Below are 25,192 nucleotides of genomic sequence, written 5' to 3'. Positions count from 1 at the left end.
TCACCTCTTTCTCTCTAATTATCTTCAGGGTGCTTCCTGTGTCTTTCTCTTCTTCTATCATTCATCGTCAAATACAAGTCTAGGGTCAACACAAACAGAGACTGCAAGCTGAAAGAAAAATGTGGAAAGAGAACTACCACGCAGTGAAATACAAGATGAATTCACTATGTTTCCACAGAAAATAAATACCTCATTGTGAACTTTTATCAACATAACCGGGACGATCAGAGATCATTCTGAACCTCAGCCTTTAAGGAAACCGAAAATCCTCAAAGAAACTTGAAGCACCCATTCATTTCCTTTACTCTTGATGCAGAGCAGGGCTGTGGGTTCAGAATATAGTGAATATAAGTGTAATAGCCTGCAAACATAATCTCAGGACCATTATTTCTGAATTAGCTCATTGAGTGTTTCATTCATAACAATCTCACAAAAGACTTACTTTGCCACATTAACAGTTCAAATCTCTCAAATATTGCATTTAGATTTATGTAGAACAAGGAAAACGCAGAACTTACTCAATCTTTAGTATTACTACTACTAACAATAATAATATAGTAACATAACTGCAAGGTACACGCAGGCACACACACAAGAAATATTTCAATACTTCCTTAGGTAGAGCAAACTATGAAAGATGACTATTTTTAGGCTCTTTGAGGAAATGCTTTGCTTCTGGTGCTGATCAAATACGGTTGCTAAGGAAGGCAGCCACTGTTTCCAACTGCTGAGATACTTTCTCTGGTACAACCAGACAGACAAACTTGACACTTTGTAGGCACATTAAACTGTGTTATCTTGTTCATTTAACACTGTCTATTACTGTTACAGATGGGCAGGACTGATAACATTTACTACACCTGATATCTTTTGATATGAAAATTTGGAAAACAACACTGAGGGCAGCATATAGACATAATGACTCTAAACCGTAACACTTAGTTGGATACTCAGCAGTATTGATACTAGGAGTGCCGTATTCACCTCATTCAGCTGATGCACAACTGGCAGGTGCACAGCCCCTCACCTCACTAGCAGCTGAACACATTCAACATTTTCATTTTACACAGCTATCATCGACATTAACCTGACCCATGATCACATGTTAATGTTAGCCACTTAAAATGATCAGAAAACAGAATTTTATTTATGTAGCCCATTTAATTTCATGTAAACTCAGTGTGCTGAACATGAAAGATAAAAACAACTGATGTGGGTCTACAACATGTAAATTGACTGATTCTTGTATAGTGCTTTTCTACTCTCTTGGAGTACTCAAAGAGGTCTATACAACATGCCACATTCACCTTATCACACAAGCACTTTCTTTCTAGTTAGTGCTTCCTAACTACATACACACATTCATACTCATACACACATTCATACTCATACACACATTCATACTCGGAGAGCAACTTGGCCTTAGTATTTCCAAGGATACTTGACATGCAGACTGGAGGAGCCAGGAATCAAACCACTAACCTTCCGATAAGTAGGGGACCTGCTCTACCCCCACATAGCTTATAACAGTAAAAAAAAAAAAAAAAAATCCACAAATCAATGAAAAGCACATGTGCACACACACTGTTATTAAGTGTGCAACTGTGAGAATAAAAAATGTTCTGAGTCTGTCAGTGGGCAGCTTGTTCCCAAGAACAGGACCACAGTAATTGAAAGCACTTTGAACACACTTAGATCCAACTCTAATAAAACAGTTCACAGACCTGCACCTGATGACCTGCAAAATCTAATCAGGTTATAGAAACTGAAGAAGTCAGAAATGTACTGAGGGACCAAACCACAGAGCTTTAGAATACAATAGCATATAAAAGAATAACTTCACATAAATAGTTAGACAACAGGAATGAATAACAAAAAAGAGGAATATATACAAAATAAGAGGAAGACACACATTAAAAGGACAAGTTACAAAGTGCCTAAATGTAGTGCAAAGGACTTGGTCCAAGTATAGAGTCTGTGTGGTAGTGGTCTGAGTGACTGTGGGTGGGCAGGAGTGGGGTGTGGGGGGATAGTGTTTGTTTACAGTCCAAATGGCCCAGAGGAAGAAGCTGTTTGTGAGTCTGGAGGTGTGGGACCTGACTGACCTGAGGCACTGTCCGGAGGGCAGTGAGTCAAATATGCAGTGGGCAGAGGGCAGGGGTCACCTGTGATGGTGCTGGTTTTCCTGAGACAGGAGGATCTGGTGATGGCCTCCAGGGTTGGTATAGGGCAGCCAGTGATTCTTTGGACAGTGTTTATTACCCTCTGCACAGCCTTCCTTTTCTCAGCTGTGGCCCCTGCGTACCAAACACAAGGCAGTAGGAGAGCATGCTCTCCACTGTGGAGTGGTAGAAGGCCAGCAGCAGCTTCCAGTCCAGGTTATTCTTCCTCAGGACATGAAGGAAGCGCTGCTGCTGGACCTTCTTTACCAGGACATTGGTGTTGTGGGTCCAGGTGAGATCAGTGAAGATGAGGCAGAGAATCTATTATGAAATACTAAATGGATTTAAAGGTAGTACTGAACTGAAGGTCAAACTGAAGGTCAAATTTCCATGTATGCGTAAGGACGACTGCATTCTGAATTACCTGTATGTAGCAATACTGCTGCTAATAAGGATGTAATATGATAGTAGTTTATTATCAAGCCTATGCGGAACATGTTTCAACTGAAGAGCTCAAGGAAAGAAACAGTGGCTAAACCAAAGAAACATGGCAGAAAACAAAAAGGGGAGATGAAAAGATTACCTTTGAAGAAGCAGGTGGATTCATTGCAAATGAGTCTACTGCCACAAAAGAGTGAGGGAGCCTTTCATTACCTTTGATTACCTTCGTATTTTCATTTATATAAATTCCTGCCAAATTAAAGTCAACAAAGCCTATAACATTCTGTGGTCATGTTTCATATCGAAGGTTTACCTGTTGTAATTTTCATTAATCATCAACTATCAATCCCCGTGTCCCTTCCCATTAAAAAGTCTTCCAGAAATGACATCTCGGCAAGATTAAAGGGAAATAAAGCTGTCGATTCACAGGTTGATCTATGTTCCATCACTTATGGTCACGAGCTCTGGCTAATCACTGAAAGGGTGAGAGTGCAGATGCAAGAGGCAGAAATGAGTTTCCACTGCAGAGTGGCTGGGCTCTCCCTTTGATAAGATTATAGTTTGGCTATCAGGAGGCCACTTGTTTTGCGAATCATTGTAACTAGCAAAGATAAACAAATGAAGATAAGTGCAAAATTTTTCTACAATTGGAGCTAATGCAATGAAATCTCAATCTTATGTGTACTGTAATGGGTAAATTTGAATAACAATTAAGTATGCTTGTATCTAAAACATGCAAAATTACAACAAAAATGGGAATTTGTGCATCACTGAGTGGCTTATAATGGCTATAACCATCAAAATCTGAAAAGTAGAAATAACTGGAGACACCTGTTAAATAAAACAACAAAATATTACTTTAAAATGCCACATTTCAAACAATTGGGAATACTAAATGAATGAAGGCAAATTCAGTGAAGGATAAGTTAAAAATCAGGGATGAAGATTTAAAACGTATGAAATTATTAAATGAAAGGCCTGTTTATGATCTACTTCCTCTTTGATCTTTTGTTTATTGTTCTTCCTCTTTCTTTGACGTTTGTACAGTTGGATATCGATCTCTGTCTTCTCTCCCTCTCTCATGTTTTATTCAACCGTTTAGACCGAGGTGTCCCATTTCCTGCTTGGCGGCCATCTTGGTTGGTGGCACTGCGACTTGGCAGTTGGCTTCACACTGCCACTGCTTGCTTAGCTCAGCTCTGATTGTTCTTTTCCCATCTGTTAAAGCACACACACACACACACATGCTGGGATGTGTCCCAGATTCACGTCTCAGCAGGCAAAAAGTTCAAATCAAGTTTTAATGTTCCCAATTCTCGCGTGTGATTGGCTCACACACCCCATGAGCAAGAAGTGGAAAACACGAAGTTTTTTTTTTTATGCTCTCCATTTGAAAAATTTTCTGCTTGCAAGGTTTCTGTCACAGATAAGACGAGCCTGGTCAAATGAGGTGAACAGATTGTTGTTAAAGCTGTCGCAACATATGACTCATCTGTTGAGCTCTGCCTAATTCATTTTGCTCTACAATCTCACCTCAATTATAGCTAAAATTTATATGTTAACCTTTTAATCTAATTTTTGCCTGGAGCCTATCCCATCCATTGTAATCTGCTATACACAGATTTAAAATCGCAAGCTAGCCTCACGTGCATGGACTGTGGTTGGAAGCTGGAGTATCAGACAAGAATCCATGCAGGCACAGGGAGAACCTAAAAACTCCATCCTGGATTTGAACCCTTGACCTACTTGTTGTGAGGCAACAAGATCCACAACACCAACGCTGGAGTACCAAAACCTGCAGTTTCTTCTAACAGCTTCTTGACAATGGCTCCAAAAGTGAGTCAATACCAGTTGACTCCTGTTAGAGCAGAAATAAATGTGTTTACAACCTCATACAGTTTTACTCTCTTAAGCTAGTTTTGCTCTCTGTCTGACATAAACCATGGCTGTGAACTAGATCATGGTTAATAACAAATGAATGGAGGACGTGGTTTTTTTTCGAAGGATTTTCACCACTATATCAACCCCTGCAGTTAATTATGCTAATCAGTTTCAGTGAGTTAAATTCTGGCATTTTATTAGTATTTTTTTTTTTTTAAATATCTGTGTCTATGGCGAATAACTAATATTTCTGGGTGTGCCTCTAGTGGCCAGTGGATGAATTTTGTCCTTTATTTTTCTTACACAACATTAACTTGACATTCCTGAAATGAGACAGAAGCTGAAAATAAACAAACACATAAGTCCTAATTTCATAATAATGTGCTATGTCTTTTAATTTTCTGAGTTCAGACTTTCCTCAATGTGTTATTTCTCCTATTGAATTAGATTTTTCCAACCTGCTATTACTTAGTAAAGCAGCACACTGTATTGCCGCGCTGCTGCATGTAATCACGGGTTATTATCTCTCACCTCTGCAGCTCAGCATCTACCCTGTCGCTCAGACTCGGTTCTCTCTGCTTTGTGCTTGTGTGTTTGCACTCTGCCTGGTACAGCCATGAATAAACCATGGCCGTGAACGACATCACAGCAGTCAGAGTGTCGATGGTTAATCAGCACCAGAGAGATGACAAATCGGGTTTATATTTCAGTTTACACACAGAGAGAAACTCATAGATACAGGCAGACAGACAGTCCCTCTTTTCTGGTTTCCAGAGTTACGGGTCTCTGACGTCTCGTGCTGCCTGCTGCCCCCTCACTTTCCAATAACGCCTACTGGTGATTCACAGATCTATTTCAGGCCTCGCTACCTGCCTGCTAGCCGTCGACATCTCACCTCAAAGATCCGTCACCACCTCCAATCAAATGGGAAATTCATATGTGACAAGTCAAAGGTGTTTTTAAAGAAACACCTGTAGAACCTGGATTTATAACTGAGACAATACCTCATTCATACACTTAGCTTGTGATCCACCATACACAGCAACACAACATGACAAGTTCATTCATGATTTTAGTTTATTTTGACTCAGCCTGCTTCTGAAAATAGTCACTACGGCACCAAATGTCAATAATCTGCCACTGAAATAGTCCCGAACAAGGATAATACTCAGCTTTATTCCAGAAATAAAACTGTATATTTACAAGTCATTTTAAAAGATTTCCATGTTGAATAGAACAGAGAGTCCAATCTGAAATTACTGGGGGCTAAACTCAACACATACTGATGCTTCTGCTCTTTTTCTATGTAGCAACACCAGATTTATCTTTTAAGTTTCCCTTTAATCCTCTGCTTCCATTTTTAATTGTTTGCCTCCTTTAAAATGTTTTAGGTTCATAGAATTGTTCTCCATCCAGAGTTTCATCAGCATTGTTCTTATTTAGCAGTTACTATCTCTGAGTTGTAACATCTGTACACTACACTAATATTAAAGTACTAGCTTACACAGTCTCTTAATCTTGAATTTAGGTATTTTCCAGTCCCACTGCCACAAATGCCAGATGCCTTTCAACATTTATGAAAGAACAGGTTGTTCTTAAGCGCTCACCGAATTCAACTCTGGTACTGTAACAGGATGCCACAGTTGCAACCAGTCAGTCTGTGAAATTTCTTCCCTTAGATATACCACGCTCAACTCTAAATGGTGTTACAGTGGTCCTTCGCTATAATACAATTCACATTTCGCAGCCTTGCTGTTTCGCATTTTTGGAAGTTTTTGTGTGTGTGTGTGTGTGTGTGTGTGTGTGTGTGTGTTTATAGCCCACTGTGTTCTGCATCCTAATTGGTTGTAGACCACTGTTAATCCATCTCGTGCCTTGTCTCCTGTACAGGACAGAATGCATTTAGCTTGTCAAATTTACAAATTTGACAAGCTAAATTACAAAATCTTTGATCACTATCAGTGTGACTTTAAAGTGCTGTACTGTATGTTTGTAAGTTTTCTCAAAAAGACACAACAATGTCGATGAAACATTTTTGCACCATCAAAGACAACCGCCGGTGCCTTTGGGTTCATTCTATCTCTGGACTTATTTTTCTACGAAGGTTTGAACTTTGAGAGTGTTTAAACAAGAGTGAAAAGTGTGAAAATGTTCGTGCCTGTCGGAGAAAAGTGTATAAAGTGTGTAGTGAGGGGTTTTACAGCCTTGAAACATCTATAATAATTGTAAAAAATAAAGTTGGCTACTTCGCGGATTTTACCCATCGCGGGTTATAGAACGTAACTCCAGTGATAAACGAGGGACAACTGAACTGCAAAACAGAAGTGTTTAGGAGCCACAGCAGCTCATTCACAAAGTGGCAGGTCATGTAAAGTTATAGAGCACAGTTGCTGAGTGCTGAGGAGCATTATGTATAAAAGTCAACAACACTCTGCTGAGTCAGTGACTCTGGACTTCCAAACTTTCTTTGGCATTAAAATCAGCACAGAAGCTGTGCTCTGGGAGCTTCACTGTGCTGGTTTCTATGGCTGGAAGCCTGACATCGCCACATACAATGCCAAGCCCTGGATGGAGTTGTGGAAAGCATGCCACTGCTGTTCTCTGCAGCAGTGGAAATGAGGAGTCATATTTCTTTATAGAGCAATCATCTGACGAGTCTGATGAATGTGTTTGGCGAATGCCAGGAGAACGTGCCTTAAGGTTTAGTTCCAGTCAAAGGAAATCTTAATTCTTTAGCGTACCAAGATAAGATGGCCAATTCTAAGCTTCCAACTTTGTGGGAACAGTTTGGGGGAAAACCCCTTTTCTGTTTCAGAGTGACTGTGACCAAGTGACACAGCAAGGTCCATAAAAGCATGGTTGGATGAGTTTGACGTGGAAGAACTTAAATGGCCCTCACAGAGTCCTGACCTTAACCCCATTGAACACCTCGGGGGGGCTGTGGCTCAGGAGGTAGAGCAGCTCATTTAGTAATTGGAAGGTTGATGGTTTGCTGGCTGCACCATTCTGCTGGCCAGAGCATCCTTGGGCAAGATACTGAACCCAGACTCACTTCTGCTGTGTTCATTGGACTGTGAATGTTAGATAGTAAGCACTTTGACATAGAAAAAAGTATTTGTATGAATGTGTATGTGAATTGAAGAATAAAGTATGTTGAATGCTCAAGTAGAGTAGAAAAGAACTATGCCAGAACCAGCCCTTTCAGTTTTGGATGAACTAGAACGAACAATGAATGCTTTGGGAGATTGAGATCCAGGCGCTCGTATCCAACATCAGTGTCTGACCTTACAAATGCTCTTCTGGATAAGTGGGCACACTCCAAAATATTGTGGAAAGCTTGATGGGATGCCATAAGAGCTACTGTAAGTGTAATGGGTAGAAAGGTTTTGTCCATACAGTGTATTTATACCCTCATATATGATGAGGGATATATGGTGGATGATCAGAGAATCATGTATAAGAAGATCACTTTTTACTTTGCACACATCTTTACAGCCTGCTTAGATATCTGAAAGGTGAAAAACAGCCTTCGATAAATGAGTATGACACGAGTACCAATCCAGAACCAGCCAAGCCAGCTGGTCGTCTCTTTTGGATAGACTGTGCTACAAAGAAACAGAGACTGCCTTTGGTGCACCAGTTTCAGAGTTAACGCTGTCCTCTGGAGCTGTCTGAACATGCAGGACGCCCTCCGTCTCTGTTGCTGTACTTTTTATTTTTGCTTTTTGCTCTGCTCTGCTGCAGTGACCCAGTTTCCCCCTCAGGGATCAATAAACATCATCTTCTCTCTTTATCAGCACCCGCAAACGCAACGAATGTGTAGGAATTTGTCCCGATGACAGACGAGACGGAAAGCAAACATGGACAACATCGATCGGCTGTTTTTGTTCCTCTCTCTCTTCCTCCTATTTTATTTTTTACACTTTTTAATGACATTAGTGAAGCCCTCGGGGTCAGATTACTGCATGAAAATGTCATATTAATAACATTTTCATTGATTTCGACTCTCTTTAAGAACAGTGGGAGGCCCAGACAAGCACAGACACACATTAATTTACCAAAGAAGAGCAAAGATAAGAGTAATTTGTGTGTCACAATTTTATTTCCTCTTCTTTCCTCTCTGGTAATCGTCTGTGATGTCTCCAATTTATGAACCTTAACAGCGCGTGACTATCCAAGTGTTTATAGCACCACTACCAGCTACAGCAGTAAAAGTGTCTTACAGTGACTCTCTGCAGACACTTAGCTGTTAATATTTCTTGCAAAATAATCGGAATAAGAGCTGTTTTAATAAGTATAGGAGCAGCAGGGGCATCAGCTGCATTAGTAAGAGCGGTAAAAGCAGCAGTAAGAGAGGAAGTCCTTTTAATTTATAGACAAGTTAGAAGTTGTTTGACCACTTTGAGTAAGACTAGAAATGCACTGTGCAACTGTGGTCTTTCCCCAATCACATATAAAAAAGATACTAATTGGTACTATGCATAGAAATTCTGCAACATTTTTCACAAAGTCCATTTTTGTAGTGTGCAACACTATCAGTGGAGGTTAAAGACTGGCCTCTGAAAGGTACAAACCACAAGCATTCAATGAAAAGGGGAAGCGCTCCCGTGACAAGCACATGCTAAGCAATTTGTTGTTCAGCTTGTTTCCCGATGACACTTTGACTAGAGGAGCTGGGTTATTATAACTCCGACCTTCCAGCTTCACCTCCTGAGCCTCAATCGACCCGTACAACTGAAGGTACAACTGGATACTCGGGTTTGTTGACCTGCTCCTGCCGTCATCCTGCTGCGAGATCGCCAATAATCAATAACCAACCACTGTCCCTGAGGAGGGCTGTGGAGAAGGGTTAAGTGTACTTGTTAATTAAACTGTAATTTAAAGTCAAACCAGATTAAAAAACAAACCACACTTCCTTCTGTTTTCTCTAACTCTGGATCAATGAAGACACTCTACACAGATTCATTAATGTCAAAGAGGAAACAGTACGAGCCCAGGTCTGCAGGGATTGTTTAAATGGACAGGTGTTGACATGAATGGTATCAAGGCACATTGAATCTGGAATCTTGAACTAAAATAATTAATCTAACAATTCTGAGAACAGGAAATGAATGCATTCATAATAACAAGCTGAAACAAACCCCCACAGTTACTTGAGAGCTAATGGCAAATCAATCTGACCATCTTTGCTGCCCAAGATCTTTATCCCGCAACACAACCTTATAATTTGCTTTACTTTCACAGGGTCAAACACTTTATTGCAAGGATTCTACAATAATACCGAGAAAACAGAAAAACCCAAACAATCACATCGGCCCCTTTGACCAAATGATGTGGTGACAGTAGGGAAGAAAAACTCCCTTTTAACAGGAAGAACCCTCCAGCTGAACCAGGTGCAGGGAGGAACAGCGGTGACTAGTTGGAGGTGAAGGGAAGAAGATTGGGCCCCAACCTTAAAGCGTGGTGTAGTTATCAGCAAGCTTGGTGAGCTTATGAGCAAGCCCCACCAATAAATGAACACTAATAATAACTACAGATTAATAAAATACTAGAACTGATGGTGTGAACCACACAGTGGAGGAAATTTGTTATGTAATTCCATTAAAATGGCACCACAGATGTAGTGGAGAGGTCCACTTCCACGATTTAATTAGTTCAGGTGAGCTAGCTGTCCATTAAGAGCCCCGCCCTGTTCTTCAGTTTCCAAATGTAGGAGCTATGGAAGCACAGTTATTATGAAAGTGAAACCATCCACAGGGGCTAACACGGTTTTTGTAACCAGGCTCTAAACATAGACACAGCCTCAAGTGGAGGCTTGTTGCTTGGGCTCTAGGGCTGCAGCTATCGTTTATTTTAGCAATCGAGTAATCTATTGATTATTCCACCAATTAATCAAGTAATCAGATGAAAACTATTTTTTGTCTTATTAATGAGCAATAGTAAATATTCAAGAGAGAAAAAACTAGTCTTTCAAAATGAACTGCTTATTGGTTTCCATTTTAGAAATTGCAATTTTTAAACGTTTAACTGCAACCAACATCTCAAAAAACAAAATAACTAAACCCTTTGACTGTATAAACGCACCATATTAAATTTTTTTTTTTTTAAAGAAAACATTTTCTTAAATGGAAAAATATATTAAAAAAATCTCAAGTACAGTCAAAGGTCAAAGCAAATATAATAAGATAAATAAACAATCTGAACTAAGGCATAAATATTTACCTTTACTGTCTATTTTTAAGGTTTTCTGACATTAATTGAATTTTATTTCAGTTTTATTTAGCGGCAAATCACAACAACAGTCACCTTAAGGCGACTTATATTGTAAGGTAGACCCTACAATAATACATACAGAAAAAACAACAACAATCATATTAGCAAGCACTTTGGCGAAAGTGGGAAGGTAAAACTCCCTTTTAATGGGAGGCAACTTTTTTGTGCTGCTGAAAAAATGGTGTAGATGTTAATAATTAATAATAATTCAGTGTCCAACAGACAGTGTCCAATTTGATATTGTTTCACTTTCAATCTGAAAAATGTTACGAAAGCTTTGCAATACACCCTATGCCCTTCTTAGACTCAGCTCTGTTCGCTTCCATGTAAAACAGGACAGCTGCTGTCAGCCTTCAGGAAGCTGTCTAATTAAACCAGTGTGACTAAGTTAACAGTTTTGTATATTTTAATACAACTTCTGGAGGCTTACTGCTGATTTTTCTCAGCATAAAACAAACGGTGGTGGATGGAGGAGTAAAAAGTTTGCTTTTCTTCATGTTGGAGTTTGTTGATCAGGTGATTTAATGAAGGACTGAAAATGTGAAAGGTGAGTGCAGGAACACCGCTGATGTTTTGGATGTTTTCCTTCACTCGGCCTGAAATTTGGGGCACTGTGGCCTTGATGTTGTTCAACTTTTTAATCATACGCTACTCCTAAATACATATCTATTGCAGGTCTGTTTTTAGTCTCAAATGTAGGTGAAACACTCTAGTTTACATAGTTTATTACATCAGGGTGCAACAGAGCCATGCGTTAAACTAAGCACTGAAGCAAAGAATTTGGGTCAAGAATTTATTTAATCAAATTACTTGATGAATAATTGCAGCCCTAACAAACTTCAATATAAGGAACCCGAGTCCCCCCCTCCTCCTGTCCCTTACTATTTTTCACACACATGACCATTCAGCTCAAAGTCCTGCCACTTTTCCATCTGCAGCCTCACAGAGCTGCCAGCACGACCGACATCACTCCACAGCCGACATGATGAGCGAGGAACCCTGTGGGGAGGAGGCCGGACGGACAGACGCCGGGTCATACAGGTTCTGTCTGTCTGTCTGTTTGTGCTTCACTCTTTGTATTCATCTCACATTCAGATTCAACCACCAGAAAACAGGCTGAAAGGTTAAAGCGGTTCCCCCAAAAGCCTCCAAACAAAAACATGTCAGCAAGTGTTAAAAATAAATCCTAATCATTAATGAAACTGAAATCTGAGCCCGAGTTATGATTACGCTGTAATGATGGACAGATGATGGAGGGCGGTAGGAGGTGGATGTGAAGTGGAAAATGAAAAATGGAGGCATGATGATCAGAAAAAAAGAAAAAAAGATTAAACAGAAGGATCGATGGTGAAGAAATCTAGGAGCAGAGGATGAGTGTAGGAGGAAGAAAGAATAAAGGAAACATGGATTAAAATGATGATCAGAGGGTGGATGAGGGGATGTTAAAAGACAGAAAAATAGCACAAGGAGGGGGAGAAGTGAGAAGAGGTGGAGGAACGTCTCAAAGAACAGGAGGATGAGGAAGAGTGGAGGAAAAGATGAAGGGAGGACTGAAAAACAGATTTAAAAGTAAAAAGAGAAAGAAGAAAAAGAAGCAGAGGGGATGTTCAGGTGTCTAAAGCTAAAAGATGTTGGGTTGGTAATGGATGGATAAAAAGAAAAAGAAGCGTGTGGAGAAGGAGACAGGATGGGAAAGATGGAGTGATAGAGGGATTGGAGCAAGAAGAAAAAGATGGAGGGATAGGAAGGAAAACAGAATGTGGATGGAGGGATGGATAAGAAAGAAGCAGAGGATGGAAGGAAACAGAGGAGAGATCAGGAGAAGGAGGTGATGCAAGAGGCACAGAGAGAAAAGGAGGGATGGGTGAAAGATGGAAAAGATGATAGAAGGAGGACAAGAAGGAGAAAGATGAAGCAGCGTTATAGAGGAGGGATGAATAACAATAACACGAAGAGGCGAAGAAAGTGTGGAGGAAGGATGGAAGGATGAAGGAGAAGGAAGAGGATGATGAAGGAAGTTTGTATTTTAGAGGTATGTAGATTTTTTAAAAAGGATGAAGGAAGATGAAGAGGATGGAGAGATGGCGGAAGAAGAAGAAGATGGAGGGATGTGAAGGAGGAAGGAGGGAATTCCCTGTTGCGTGGATCAACAGCCAATCAGCTGCACACACACACTTTCAGCTCACACAGTGTTACATAACATTACATGCAAACCTCTCAGTGTGTGTGTGTGTGTGTTTGAGGGGGGCATACCCCGCTTTTAATTCACACAAAACATCGCGAGAAATCTGAATAGTTTACACACAAATCTCGTTTTTGTCTGAGGAAAACAATCAGACAGTTCTTTACACAAAAACAAATTTAAAAACATCTGAATGAGGTAAAATGTAGATTTTTATAACTCGCTGCTTTTAACGGAATAAACGTGATTTCATTAAAGACTAAAAGTGTTTTTGTTGATATGAGTGGATTTATGTGCGTCCACAGGTTTGTTTGTTTTTTTCCGCAGAGAAATGAAGGGAAACAGGAAGGGAAAGGGAAACAGGAAGCGGGTCTCTCGCTTCTTCTTACCTGGGTGGCTTTATGGAACTGCTTCTTCAACCCCGCGACAGACATCACTTCAGCGGCGGAGGCAGCAACCACAGAGAAACGGTGTGTGAAATATTTATGTGAAAGCTGCACGGACAGCACGGAGCCTGGGACGGGAGCGAGGTGGAGCCCGAAGAGACGGCGGTAAATCCTCCGGTTCGCTTTAAAGTCGGTACTGTCCGCTTATTGTGGAGGAAAATGTGGTGGAAACGCGAGCCGCTGATCGCCAAACCAAACCCAGCTGGATCTATTTTCAGTCAGAGAGAGAGAGAGAGAGGAGGAGAGGAGGAAGAGGAAGGGCAAAGATCCTCTAATGAGAAAATGGATCACACCAGCCTCTTCATGCTGGCACTAAAAACTCATTTCATATTTATGATCTTATTCTTTTGCCCTTTTGTCCACCAGTGATGTGATGTGCTTATAAACCAGCATGTCCAGCTCTCAGTTTATGGCTCATGGAAAACTTTCTCTATTCAATCACATGCTTGATGAGACCAAAACTAAAAGCTGGACTTCAATGGGAAAACAAGCTTGTTTAGTCTCAACATAAAGTTCAGCCAGAGCCCAGCATACAGCTCATGTGTTTGATTTGGCAGATGTGCACAGATGTGTCAGTGTGACATCATGAAGAGGTTTAGCAGTGAAGCAGACTAACGGAAGCTGGAGTTTTATGTTCATTAAATCCCCGCAGCTTCACAGGACCCAGAGGTGCCTCTCCAAAGTGAGACATTTACATAAGTTCACACTGTGGCGCAGCAGCTGCAGCTACAGTTACTACTGCATTATTCAGAGAGGATCACTGTAAGTCAGTATATCTGTTTCTCTACACCTAAGACAGGTGAGCTGTCACTCACAGTCACAGTTTGAATAAGAAATTATTTCTTACACATCGACTGACTTGATGTTTTTTTATTTTAACAGTTTTTTCTTTTGTTTTGTTTTCTTTTGTTTTGGGTTTTTTTTTAGCATTCACAGTAGTGGTTATTATTAATATTGTGTGGATCTTAAATATTGTGACCTCTCTAGTCACTTAAATTTTGTGGTATTTATGTGAAACCTTCAACTTTTAGAGCTTTTTCTGGGCACGCCAAACCGCCAAGAAGATATGGGGATGCTTCTCAAGATCTCCCACAAGAACATCAGGAATAATTAAAATCATCAAAATCGGAATATTTTATTAATCCTTAAATAAATTATTTCTCTATCTATCTATCTATCTATCTATCTATCTATCTATCTATCTATCTATCTATCTATCTATCTATCTATCTATCTATCTATCTATCTTATTCAGCAACTAATAAACATTTTTTCTGAGCCCCACAGGCAGCAGATTTTAAGATGATCTGAGGTGTTTTACTCTGTTTTGTTTTGTTTTTTCTCCTCTCCTCTGGATTATTTAAAGGGCCAGTTCACCCAAATGTTTACACTGTCTGACAGCCCTATCAATTTCTTATAAATTAACCTGACTTGGCTGTGGGCATGGTGGGTAATTAATGCAGCCTCTCTACTATATTTGAGCATTAGCACTGATGATTTAAGGTCCAGTGTGTCCTCTACCAAAGGAGGTAACAAAGGGAGTTTGTTTCCTGAGTATTTAGAGAATATACTGCCACAGAGGTGCTTTGGGGACAGTTTAATGGGTTAGTAACCTTTCTAAGAAGAAATGAGTGTTTGACTGCAGCCAGAAACAAAGAAACACAGAACACATGGGGAAGACATAAAGACCTAGCAATACAAGAAAGAAGAAATACCATCAAACAGTGACCAAAACTCAAATATCAGACAGGAAACAAAACCACAGAAGTAATATTTGCTCTGATGTTTTAATTATCTCTCCTGACAAACAACACTAATATCTGAGCAACAAAACAAAACAAAACAAAACAAAACACCATGGAGACCAAGCAGTTGTAAGAACTCAGAAAATGTTGCTGTGATCAAAAAGAGCTTTTGCAGATATTTGATGAAGTTTCTGGAATCCCTGCACAAGTTAATTTCGCGTTCATGGTTTTGATTTCTGTCCTCGGAGCCTCCATCTTTCATACGAAAACGATCTTCGGCGGGGAGGGGAGCCTCACGTTATTTGAGTGACGTCAGCACGTCGGCCCTCGCCACCTACGAGCGATCCCCGCGACGCCCCCCTGAGCACGAGACACCCGCGCGGGCTCGTGCTGCTTGTTGGAGACGAATAATAATGATGTCACGATGCTCGCGCGACCTCAGTGCGCTGGCAGGATACGAAACTACATCTGGATGAGAATAGAGAAGAGGAGGAGGAGAGTTTGGGGTGTTTGCGTTTCAGCACCAAGGACAGCGCTTTAGGGGGTCCAATGGCGCGTTCAAACACTACTGGGAAATATCAGATTTCATCAAAACAGGAGGGAAAAATGATTTGAAAGCTGAAAGCTTGTGTTAAATGAGCTTTTAGCAGATAAACGCAGATTAAGGACAGCAATATGAAAACTTTTCGTGTGAAAAAAACGGTGATGTCTCACACATCTTTTCTTTTTAATTTCTGAAGCGACAGTGCACATTAGAATAGAAGGCATTTATTGTCACTATGCAGATGTACGATGAGATACAGAGCATGTTGGAGAAGAAGGGGCTCGCACCTCTATGTGTGTGTGTTTGTGTACAGATATACAAATCTAGAAAAAAAAGAGGAAATAAATATGTGATGGATAAATAATGTTGTGTATTTACAGTTTGGGTTATTTCACAGTGGTGGTGGTATATAGAGGGAAGTCTTTGGAATGGGGGTGGAACCGTGTTATTGGTGCTTGTGTGAGTTCAGGGTGGTTATGGCTTTTGGGAAGAAACTGTTCCTGAGTTTGTCAGTCTTTGTGCTGATGCACCTGTAGCACTTCCCTGAGGGAAGCAGGTTGAACAACGCAGCATTAACACATCCATGTAAACATGTAAGATGTAACTTCCAAAATTTAGCACACATACAGCTAATATAAAGCCACAGTCCGTCAGAGAGTTACATTAAACCATAAAATATATAAAATACTTTCAGATATAAAAGAGAAAAATAAAAAATATAATACACCAGACTAAAATGATCACAGTGTTGGTTTGTTTGAGGTGTGCTTTCAAAATTCCGGTATGTACCTGCCTGTGGTGACCGCACAGTTTGTCTAAATGAGACACTCATGGTGCCCTCTAGTGGTGGCCGTGGCATATACATCACAGCCAGCCCATCAGTTAATAAATTCATTTAAAGCTCAAAAGATTCAGTTTTTCCAAAATGTTACACTGATGTCTAAGTTCTTCTTGAAAAGTGATTCACTTGAAGAAAGTGTTGTTCCACCAGCAGTGGTAAATAAAAAAAACAAAACAAAACCAAAAAAACCCCCCAACAGGTTCACTTAAAATTATACAAAACAAATGTTACATTAATGGATACTATTTTAACACCTTTTAATGTGCAGTGTGAAACTAACCGAACAGGATCACATTAAAGTGAATCCCCTCGACTGACCATTCTTTAATTATCTCAAATTTAGTCTCCAGTTTTTAATAAAAACAGCAGCAAACCTATATAAACAGCAGTGAGAGAATCTGAGCATTTGTTTATATGTAAGAATAAAATGTGTGTAATTAAAATGTTCTATACTAAATATATGTCTACATACACTCACCAGCCACTTTATTCCTTAAAGATTTTGGTTTGCATGGCACCAACAACCATGATATGTTCAAAGTCACTTACATCACCTTTTGTCTCCATTCTGATACTCAGTTTGAACTTCAGCAGGTCATCTTGATCAATCTTTACATCCCCAAATGCACCGAGTTGCTGTCATGTGATTATCTGAATAGATATTTGCTCTATTGCGGGTTTAACACGTGTACCTAATGAAGTGGCTACTTCCTGCATATGTGTTTTCTTGTAATCATAGTTTTTCCCCTCTGCTTTTCACTGTGCACACTGAATTTACAGCTATAAAACAATTTCATCTTCAAATCTTGACTTCTGTGGGACATAAGATGCATAGAACAAATACAGTTCTAAAAACAGCGCTTTGCTGCTTTAAAGCCGTTCCCCTCCTTTATTTGTTCTGACAGCGAGCGCTCTGAATCCACACACAATTTCAGTTCTGCTGTAAATGAAGGAAAAATGAGCTGATGAAACAAGCTCCGTCATTATAAACTTCCTGCTGACGTTTCCATGTGAAGCCGTCTTAGCCGTTCCTCCGATTTGAAACAAAATAAAGCTCGGATATTTTTCTCTACATGCCTCTACACTAGTTTATCTCATAACTTTGAATCCCCCCGAAGATACTGACAATGAAGCACATACATAATAATTCAACCTTTCAACTCTGATCTTATTTAGTTTTATTAATGTACTGAAATCTAATTTCTGTCATGAAGAAAGTCTTTAATCAAATATCAGAAACATTTCATATATGGAGTTAAACATGAATCATTGCTTCAGCTTCACAGCTTCAATTCACTGACAGGAAACAACATTAGAAATATAATCATCCTCAAGTCATCTGCTCCACTAACACTGTACTTTCAACAACAGCACATTGGCTTTATTGTTAAGTGTTAATATATGGAAACATATTGTGAGTGAAAGTGTGTGTGAAGGTGTGTATGTGTGTGTTAGTATCAGGATCAGAGAACGACAGCTGTCCTCTGTTCACTCTGATCCTCTGGAGCAGTGAGAGGAGCTGATGGTGAGCGTGCATAGTATTTACTTTCATAGAACCTTATTCTCGATAATCCAGACAGTATGATTCCCTTCCTCTGCACAGACTCTGCAAACACACCCAGTCCCCACCGTATACTGTCTCCAACCTCGACATCCCAGCTGTGATTCCCTGAGTTAAAGCCCTCAGAGCAGGAATCATTAAACCTCTCTGGATTATCAGGAAGCTGTTGTCTTTCTCCTCCTATCACACTGGTCAGATTTTCAGACATGATGAGGTTTGGATGAGCGGTGTTTGGGATCCAGAATGAGAGGAGTGTAGGAGACCACACTGAAAAAAAATGGGAATTGGGAGGCTTTTGAATTTGCACAAATGAATTTAGTTAATGCTACACAAGCCTTTCATGTTTCTCTTATTTACATGATTAAATAAAGTACTATTTACTTGATTATAAACAATACTGAGACTACTCATTTTTCTTGCATTGATTTAAAGTTACTAAATTAGAATACTTGTCAAGTGTTCCTCTGACTGTGAGGTGTCCACACTTGAAAAAGACCAGACTTTGAATTTCACTCAACTTTATTTAGACCAACTAGTTTGATAGCTGGTAGGTAGCAGCAGGTAAAAAACCTTTCAACACAAAAAAAGAACATTTCATTAACCATTCAGATAAATTACACAGAAGACAGATGAAATAACAAAATACACTTCAGTAAAGCCATTTACCATGTGGTTAACTGTGTTAATTTAACTGTGGTTCTTAAATAAATATACACAATGTGTCTTCTTTGCATTTAACACTTTTTTATAAACAATTGTATTTTAAAGTATACATTTTAGCGTTCACAAACATTTTAATAGACTTTAACTAAGGATTTTCTTTACAAAGAATTATTTTCTTTAAATCAAAACCAAACATTTATTCACTAGTTTTACGATCCACCCAAGGATTTGGGGTAACTATTTTTAATATTAATTAACATAAATATGTGGGAACACTAACTGCACAAACAATTTATTCAAACTTAAACATTCATTTTTGTCAATATAATTAAACTTAAATGCAGCAACTATTTCCCTAAGCGTAAAACATTTGCACAACTGAGCTTCCATAGTCCCAGATACATCTGCAGAAGCAAAATGTGAACTCAAGAGCTTACCGATAGCCTGTCTTGTTCAAAGTCTTCCTCACAGTGGAAAAGTGCTTTGTTTGCCGTCCTCTCAGTATGTTGCACCCGGGTCAAATGACTGCTGCATGCATTTAAAGGTTTACTCGGCACGCCCACCCTTGATTGCTCTAATGTGGCTCACCTGGCAGGGCGGCGCACACCAGGCCGTGCTTAGTTGTTGATTGCACCCAAGGTCTAATCAGTGGCCATGGGTAAGCAGCAGCACCGAACAGGTAGAGGGCAGGAGGAGGAAAAGAGGAATAACAGCCACACCTACTAGGTCAGCGCGACAATACTAAAACCATTGTAATCATGTTTGACCACAACCGGAAATGATGCAATATATTCAAAGACAACAACTAAATATGATTGGATAATAAGACCTAGAGTCTTATCCAATAAGACAACAACATAATTTAAGGAGAGCGCAATTGACCGCCAGATTCTGGAAGACTGTTCAGCCACACGCAACCTTTGGCACTGAGTCAGGCATACTGAGAAGGTAAGTAATTTAAATACATTTGTTTTAGTTGGGTACGTTTTCACAGAATTGTTGTAGTGCATGCTATATAAATAGTAGTCTGTAATGCATCTACATGTTGTTTTTACAGTGCTAGCTAAAGTTGGTATTAGCTTTGTGGCTAAAGCTGAAAAATATTAACAAATTGCACATAGTCGGGAGAAAGCAGCTGTTGTCGGTCAGATATGGAATTTATGCATGTGACAGAGAGCACTGACGTTTTTGATGGCTTAGCAAGTTAAAACGTCACTGAGAGAGCACAATAGTGTTTGTGTTACTCGTGCTAGTTATGGCTACAGTGGGTAATTAGTCTGGCTGTAACCGTCAGAGTTTAAGAAGCTGGGAGCACAGTGCCATACCTTAATTCTTGCTGAGGACACACACTCAAGTTATAATAAGGATCCTGCCACCTTAGACGTGGGTTTAAGAACCTGTGCCCATAAATGCCAAATCATTTTTCCATTTAGTCATTGTTTTAGGTGAAGTGTCACTTACTTGACTATTCTATTGGTTAAGCCCAAATAATACAGCAGATATCTACAAGGAGATAAGTTTGTTCAACAGAGTATGTCTTATTAAGTGATGTATTGTGAATTTTCCAACATTGTCCTAACAAAAATTAGGACCCTTTCCCCCACTTTTTTTCTACTTTGTGTAGAACATATGTGAGCTGCTTCTCAAAACATTATGTATAAATGAGAGAAAGATTGGTACTTTAAAGAAACCATTGATGCTCTTCTGGACTGGAATATCTTTTTTCAATTAAAATTAATGTTTTTTGTGATGGTGGAATTTTTACCTTTATGATTACAGTAGTCAAAACATCAGATGATGATAGCTTACCATCTAAACTCCCCATCTCTTGGCAAGTCTGAATTAGAGGTCTCAGCTGTATCTGCCTTTCTAGTGGATTTGCTTAAAGAGGAGATAGCTTATTATTATTAGGTACATATTCCCTGACATTCTAGAGGTCAACCTTGCACAGTGTGTGACATTAAAGGGCATAACGTATAGAAATGGAATGGTACTGGCCCAAAGGGCAGCAGGTGGATTGCCAGAATACTGAAAAACCATATCTGCATTGTACCACAGCATATTCTACATTGTCAGAGAGCTTGGTGGCTGGTACAGAGAGCACCACAGAGCTTTTGAGCTCAGCCCAGTATCCACAAGAATATACACTCTGTGAACTCCTTGATACTTATCCATTGGTTGACTATGAGATTGGATCAGTCCACATTGTGACTTTAAAAAGGCATATAGAAATAAAAGGTGTTCATATAAGTGTAATAGCTTCAGTAGCATGTATTTCATTAAATAAATTCTTCTTTTTTATGTCTGATCTTTATAACTTTGAGTATTGGGTATGGATAGCTTTATGAAAACTAAACTGAAAGGATTCTTTCTGAATGTCTGATATGTAATTCTTTTTTGCCTACAGAGTCCTATGGTCCTAAAGACTGTTTTGGCTGACGGAACCTGTCGAAGGCTCACTCTCTAATGGAGCGCCTGAATCAACTGAGGATCTCATCGTTGAAGTCAAGAGACAGTGTTGTCTTCAGGGCAGTTTCAGACTTCAGTTTATGGATTCCTTGCTTGGGAATGAGTTTCTTAACCTCACCTCAGTTTCAGAAGTAGCAGACAAAGGGACTCTTAAAGCTATTGACATGTCAAAGCCCACCACATGGACATAAAAAAAGAGTAACAGAGTTGGTGAAACTCAAGATGGAAAAGACTTTTTCATACAGAAGACATGAAGTTGTTCGTGATGCACCAATGGTGGAGGCTTTCATGGCAAGATGGCCTGCTCTAATTGATTTCCATGAGGTAAGGTTTGCCTCATACACGGTGTTCTTGTGGTATTAGCCTAAAATGGTTAAGGCACAGTTGTTATTTGACAGCCCATTTCTTCAGCATGAGTGATTGTGGCCTTCTTCCAGGTATTAAACCTTTGAAGCTCATTCCTCTGTGCTCATTTTTTTCAGATCAACGCTGAGTTTAAGAGAATTGCCACTATCCCCCCTCAGACAAAGTTCCTGGCTCAGCTGGCTCTCCACTTGGACAACCTGGTGAAGTTGGTCAACAGAAGAGGAGAGCTTGGACTAATACTGAAAAGAATTGTGGCATAAATGGATAATGTAAGTGATAAAGCCTCAACATTCACTTAACATGATCCTCTTTGGATGAAACTTTACAATTGTGGAAGATTTCAAATGTTTCCCATGATAAATTCTCTCATTTTGTATTTTTACATCTGCTTGTTTTTTTAACCTTCACTTTGTCAACTTATTATTAATTGCCAGTAAACCTATTATTAATTTGTGTGCCTTTACTTTAAAAACATTCATGTAAAGTACACTAGTAAAACTTAAATGAAGGACAAGGGCTGAATGAAGATGCTAATTACATACATTTCATTTCAGTGTGAAGATGTTGATGCTGAGTGTGTATCTACATGGGTGAAGACCCTGGCATGCTTATCCAGGAGTATGTGGTATGTACTTGTCTTTTTTTTTTCTTTTTTTTCGGACTTTCCACAGTGTGTCATATTACTTACTTGGCATGAAATGACTAACATGGCTTCTTTTTTACAGGGCATGGAAGAACGTGCCATCAGTGAGACTGTTGAAGACACCACTGTTTGAATTTATCTTCTTAAAGAGCAAGCTTCAGCAGATGAACAAGAGTTGTCCTTGCAGGCATCAGGGTGGCGAAGAATTTGGATAATGTAGCATTTGCTGTGATAATGCTATTTGGACTCATGTATGCATTAAACCTTGCCTACCCTGCGGACCTTCGCTACAACTTTGATGTTTTCCAGAAGGTTTTCATGGAACTGGATGGAGCTAAACTCTCTAAAGTTCTTGCTTTAAAAAAACCATCTGTTTCATTGAGAAGTCAAAGACTGCACTTCTGCAATTCTTTGCAGTTTTTCATTTTGTGTTCAGTAACGTTATACTGCTTATGTTTTTATTGCTTTCCCCTCATGTGACTGCAATGCAGGATGATTTTTCCTTTTGGTATCGTGTTGTAAGAAATTTTTACTGACGATTTTTAGCAATATGTTCTAAATCAACCTTAATGTCCTGCTTACATGTTTAAAATGAATATTAAAATTCATGTAGGTGTTTGGTATTAGTTATGTAACAATGTCATTTAAGGCTCAACTTAGTTGAAATCTTGTACAGGTAAATACTTGTACAGAAGCTGAAACTGTTGTCAAATAACACACAAGTTATATTTGTGTAAATCTGTTTATTCATAAAAGCGTGTTGCTTTTTTTCAGGTAGTCTTAATTTAGTTTACATTTTCAATTGTGTAATTAATACAAATGTTATATGTAAGAGATGACAGGATCATCTATAAGCACTTTCTTTTATTTGCTGCTAAGGTCAGTTTTTTGTGAAACATTTGCAAATATATTCTCAAACTAACTTTTTCTTTTAGTTAGTTCTGCGGGCTATCTTTAAAAATGTGTTAACAAGTTTATATGGATGCGATTTTGGACTTGTTCATGGCAGAATTGCTGCTTTCACTGCTGTTACAGTTTAATAAAGGTGTATTGTTCAGTAGCACTCAGTCTTTGCCTTTTTTGTCAATAATGATCAGTTAATATTTCAATTGAAAAAATTAAGTAGGATTTAAAGCCATAATTTGTCTTGCAAGAACATAATTGCAATGTGTTTACATTACATAATATCATTGCGTACCACTGGCAAATAAAAATAAGTTGGTGTTAAATATTAAAATATATTGACATTATGCAATACATTGATATTATGATAATAGATTAATATTAGTACATCAAACATGATTTTTTTTAAAGTAATCTGATGTAAATAAAATACTTTGATGTGACAAGCATTAATTACTTGAGGGAAAGTGGAAAATTAAGTCACTCATACTTATTCATATTATGTGGGACCGATGTACACAATAAAATCAAGTAAATTGAAAGAACTTTTTTTTCAGTGCATGTCCTTCATATTGTTCCAGATGTTGAAGGTCAGATTGCCCAGGTGTTTGGCCTGGTCTATCAGAGCTCCTGAGGGCAGCTGTGGATCATCCAGCAGGGGGCAGTATTGTACTCTTTCCAATGCATTCTTGTAGTTGTGCAGAAATGAGACGTCTTCAGCTCTCAGCTCCTCCTCTGTGGCTCTGACTGTGTCTGAAAGAGTTGCTATCTCTCTGCTCAGAGCCTCCATCTTCTCCATCATCATCCCACTCTTCTGCTCCTCTTCCTCCCTCAGTTCAGCCAGCCTGGGCTCCTCTTCCTCTGCTAGAAACTGGTGAAGCACCGTAAACTGCTCCTTAATCTGCCTCTCTGTGTGTCGGGCCTGGACCTTAATGTGTTCTGCTGTTTGATCAAACTTCACTTGGACTTCTTCACAAACCTTCAACTTCTTCTTTAATATCTCCGAAATTTCCTGAAGTTCCTTCTTGTGTTGTTGTGCAGCTTCATCAATGGGTCTGAAACTGTGGTTGGTGTGTTTTTCTGAGTCTCTGCAAATGACACACACTGGCTGCTGATGATCCAGACAGAATAGTTTGAGTTTTCTCCGAGTGCAGACTGCAGAGAACCTCTGAAGCTCTCTGATCTCGCTCCTGTAAGAATGACTCACACGGGTTCTTTAAAGCTCGGTTTAAAGGTGGCTGATACTTCCTTTGAGGCGTGTTTTTGCTCAAACTCACATTCAGTGTGTGGAGCGTCAGCAGCTTGAAGCAGCAGTGTTGGGGTTTTTCACTTTTCTCTCCTGTAGCTTGACTCATTCAGGCCATCTTGCATTCCAATACTCAGACGTCAAACTATCATTGTGATGGATTGATTAGTAGTCAAAATATAGGACAAAGTGGTCACAAGTGAATCTATTCATTTGAAATATGGGATTAGATAAAGGTTAAAAAAGGTTGCTTTAAAACTGATGTAATGCAGAAGAGAGTGATAAAACTAAAAGAGTTAACCGTGGTCAGAAGGAGAACAGTACCAAAGAAACACCCCGGCTGTTCTGTCATTACCATCGAGCAGAGAACTCAAAATATCTGGCCAGATTGGTGAGATGGGCCAAAACCAGTGGTTAGCATCACAATGCCAGTGTCATGTCCCTGGATGGAGCATCAGCAAGAAAATGCATTGGCTAACAGCAAATTGGAACTGAATATTCCACCCATTACTATTAATGTGATATAAGTAAAAAGTTTAAGATTGCAGGGTGAAACTAACCAGACAAGACAAAGATTGACCTTTAAACAGAAGAGGGTTAATCCCACAGGAGAGGCAGTAACTGTCCCAGCAGCATTACTCCCAGTGTGGTGATCCTTGGAAACTGGAAAGACTCAGTGGGTGTGTGTCTGTCAAAGTGAACACTGGCCAAAACACAGAAAGCAATACAAAAACCATTCTCAGCCTCAGGTAAACCAGCACACTCACCACAGTCACTCCTGTCTTGTTGCTCTTGTAAGGAAATGTTGTATTGAACAGAGCTGGGA

The 25,192-nt window shown here is 39.4% G+C and overlaps 1 protein-coding gene and 1 pseudogene across 2 annotated transcripts in view; one reads left to right on the top strand and one right to left on the bottom strand.

Annotated features, from left to right (window-relative positions):
* LOC146579247 (endophilin-A1-like) overlaps positions 1-13,623 on the bottom strand; it is a 61,489-nt gene extending 47,866 nt beyond the window's left edge. The window contains exon 1 of the mRNA XM_085262720.1: positions 13,329-13,623. Coding sequence (XP_085118846.1) covers positions 13,329-13,373 — 45 coding nt within the window. The 5' untranslated portion in view covers positions 13,374-13,623. The remainder of the gene's footprint in view (positions 1-13,328) is intronic.
* Positions 13,624-21,438: 7,815 nt separating this feature from the next.
* LOC146579246 (uncharacterized) lies at positions 21,439-22,723 on the top strand (annotated as a pseudogene). The gene is made up of 4 exons (XR_014891664.1): positions 21,439-21,532; positions 21,691-21,843; positions 22,129-22,199; positions 22,300-22,723. The product of XR_014891664.1 is annotated as an uncharacterized LOC146579246 (transcript).
* Positions 22,724-25,192: the final 2,469 nt, after the last annotated feature.

The sequence above is a fragment of the Mchenga conophoros genome, linkage group LG3 (assembly GCF_057382185.1).
Source record: "Mchenga conophoros isolate Kocher_MC1m ecotype Shallow Benthic linkage group LG3, M_conophoros_male_GT1.1, whole genome shotgun sequence".
Taxonomy (NCBI): Eukaryota; Metazoa; Chordata; class Actinopteri; order Cichliformes; family Cichlidae; genus Mchenga; species Mchenga conophoros.
The sequence above is the reverse complement of the archived record's forward strand: the minus strand, read 5'-3'. Positions and strand labels throughout refer to the sequence as shown.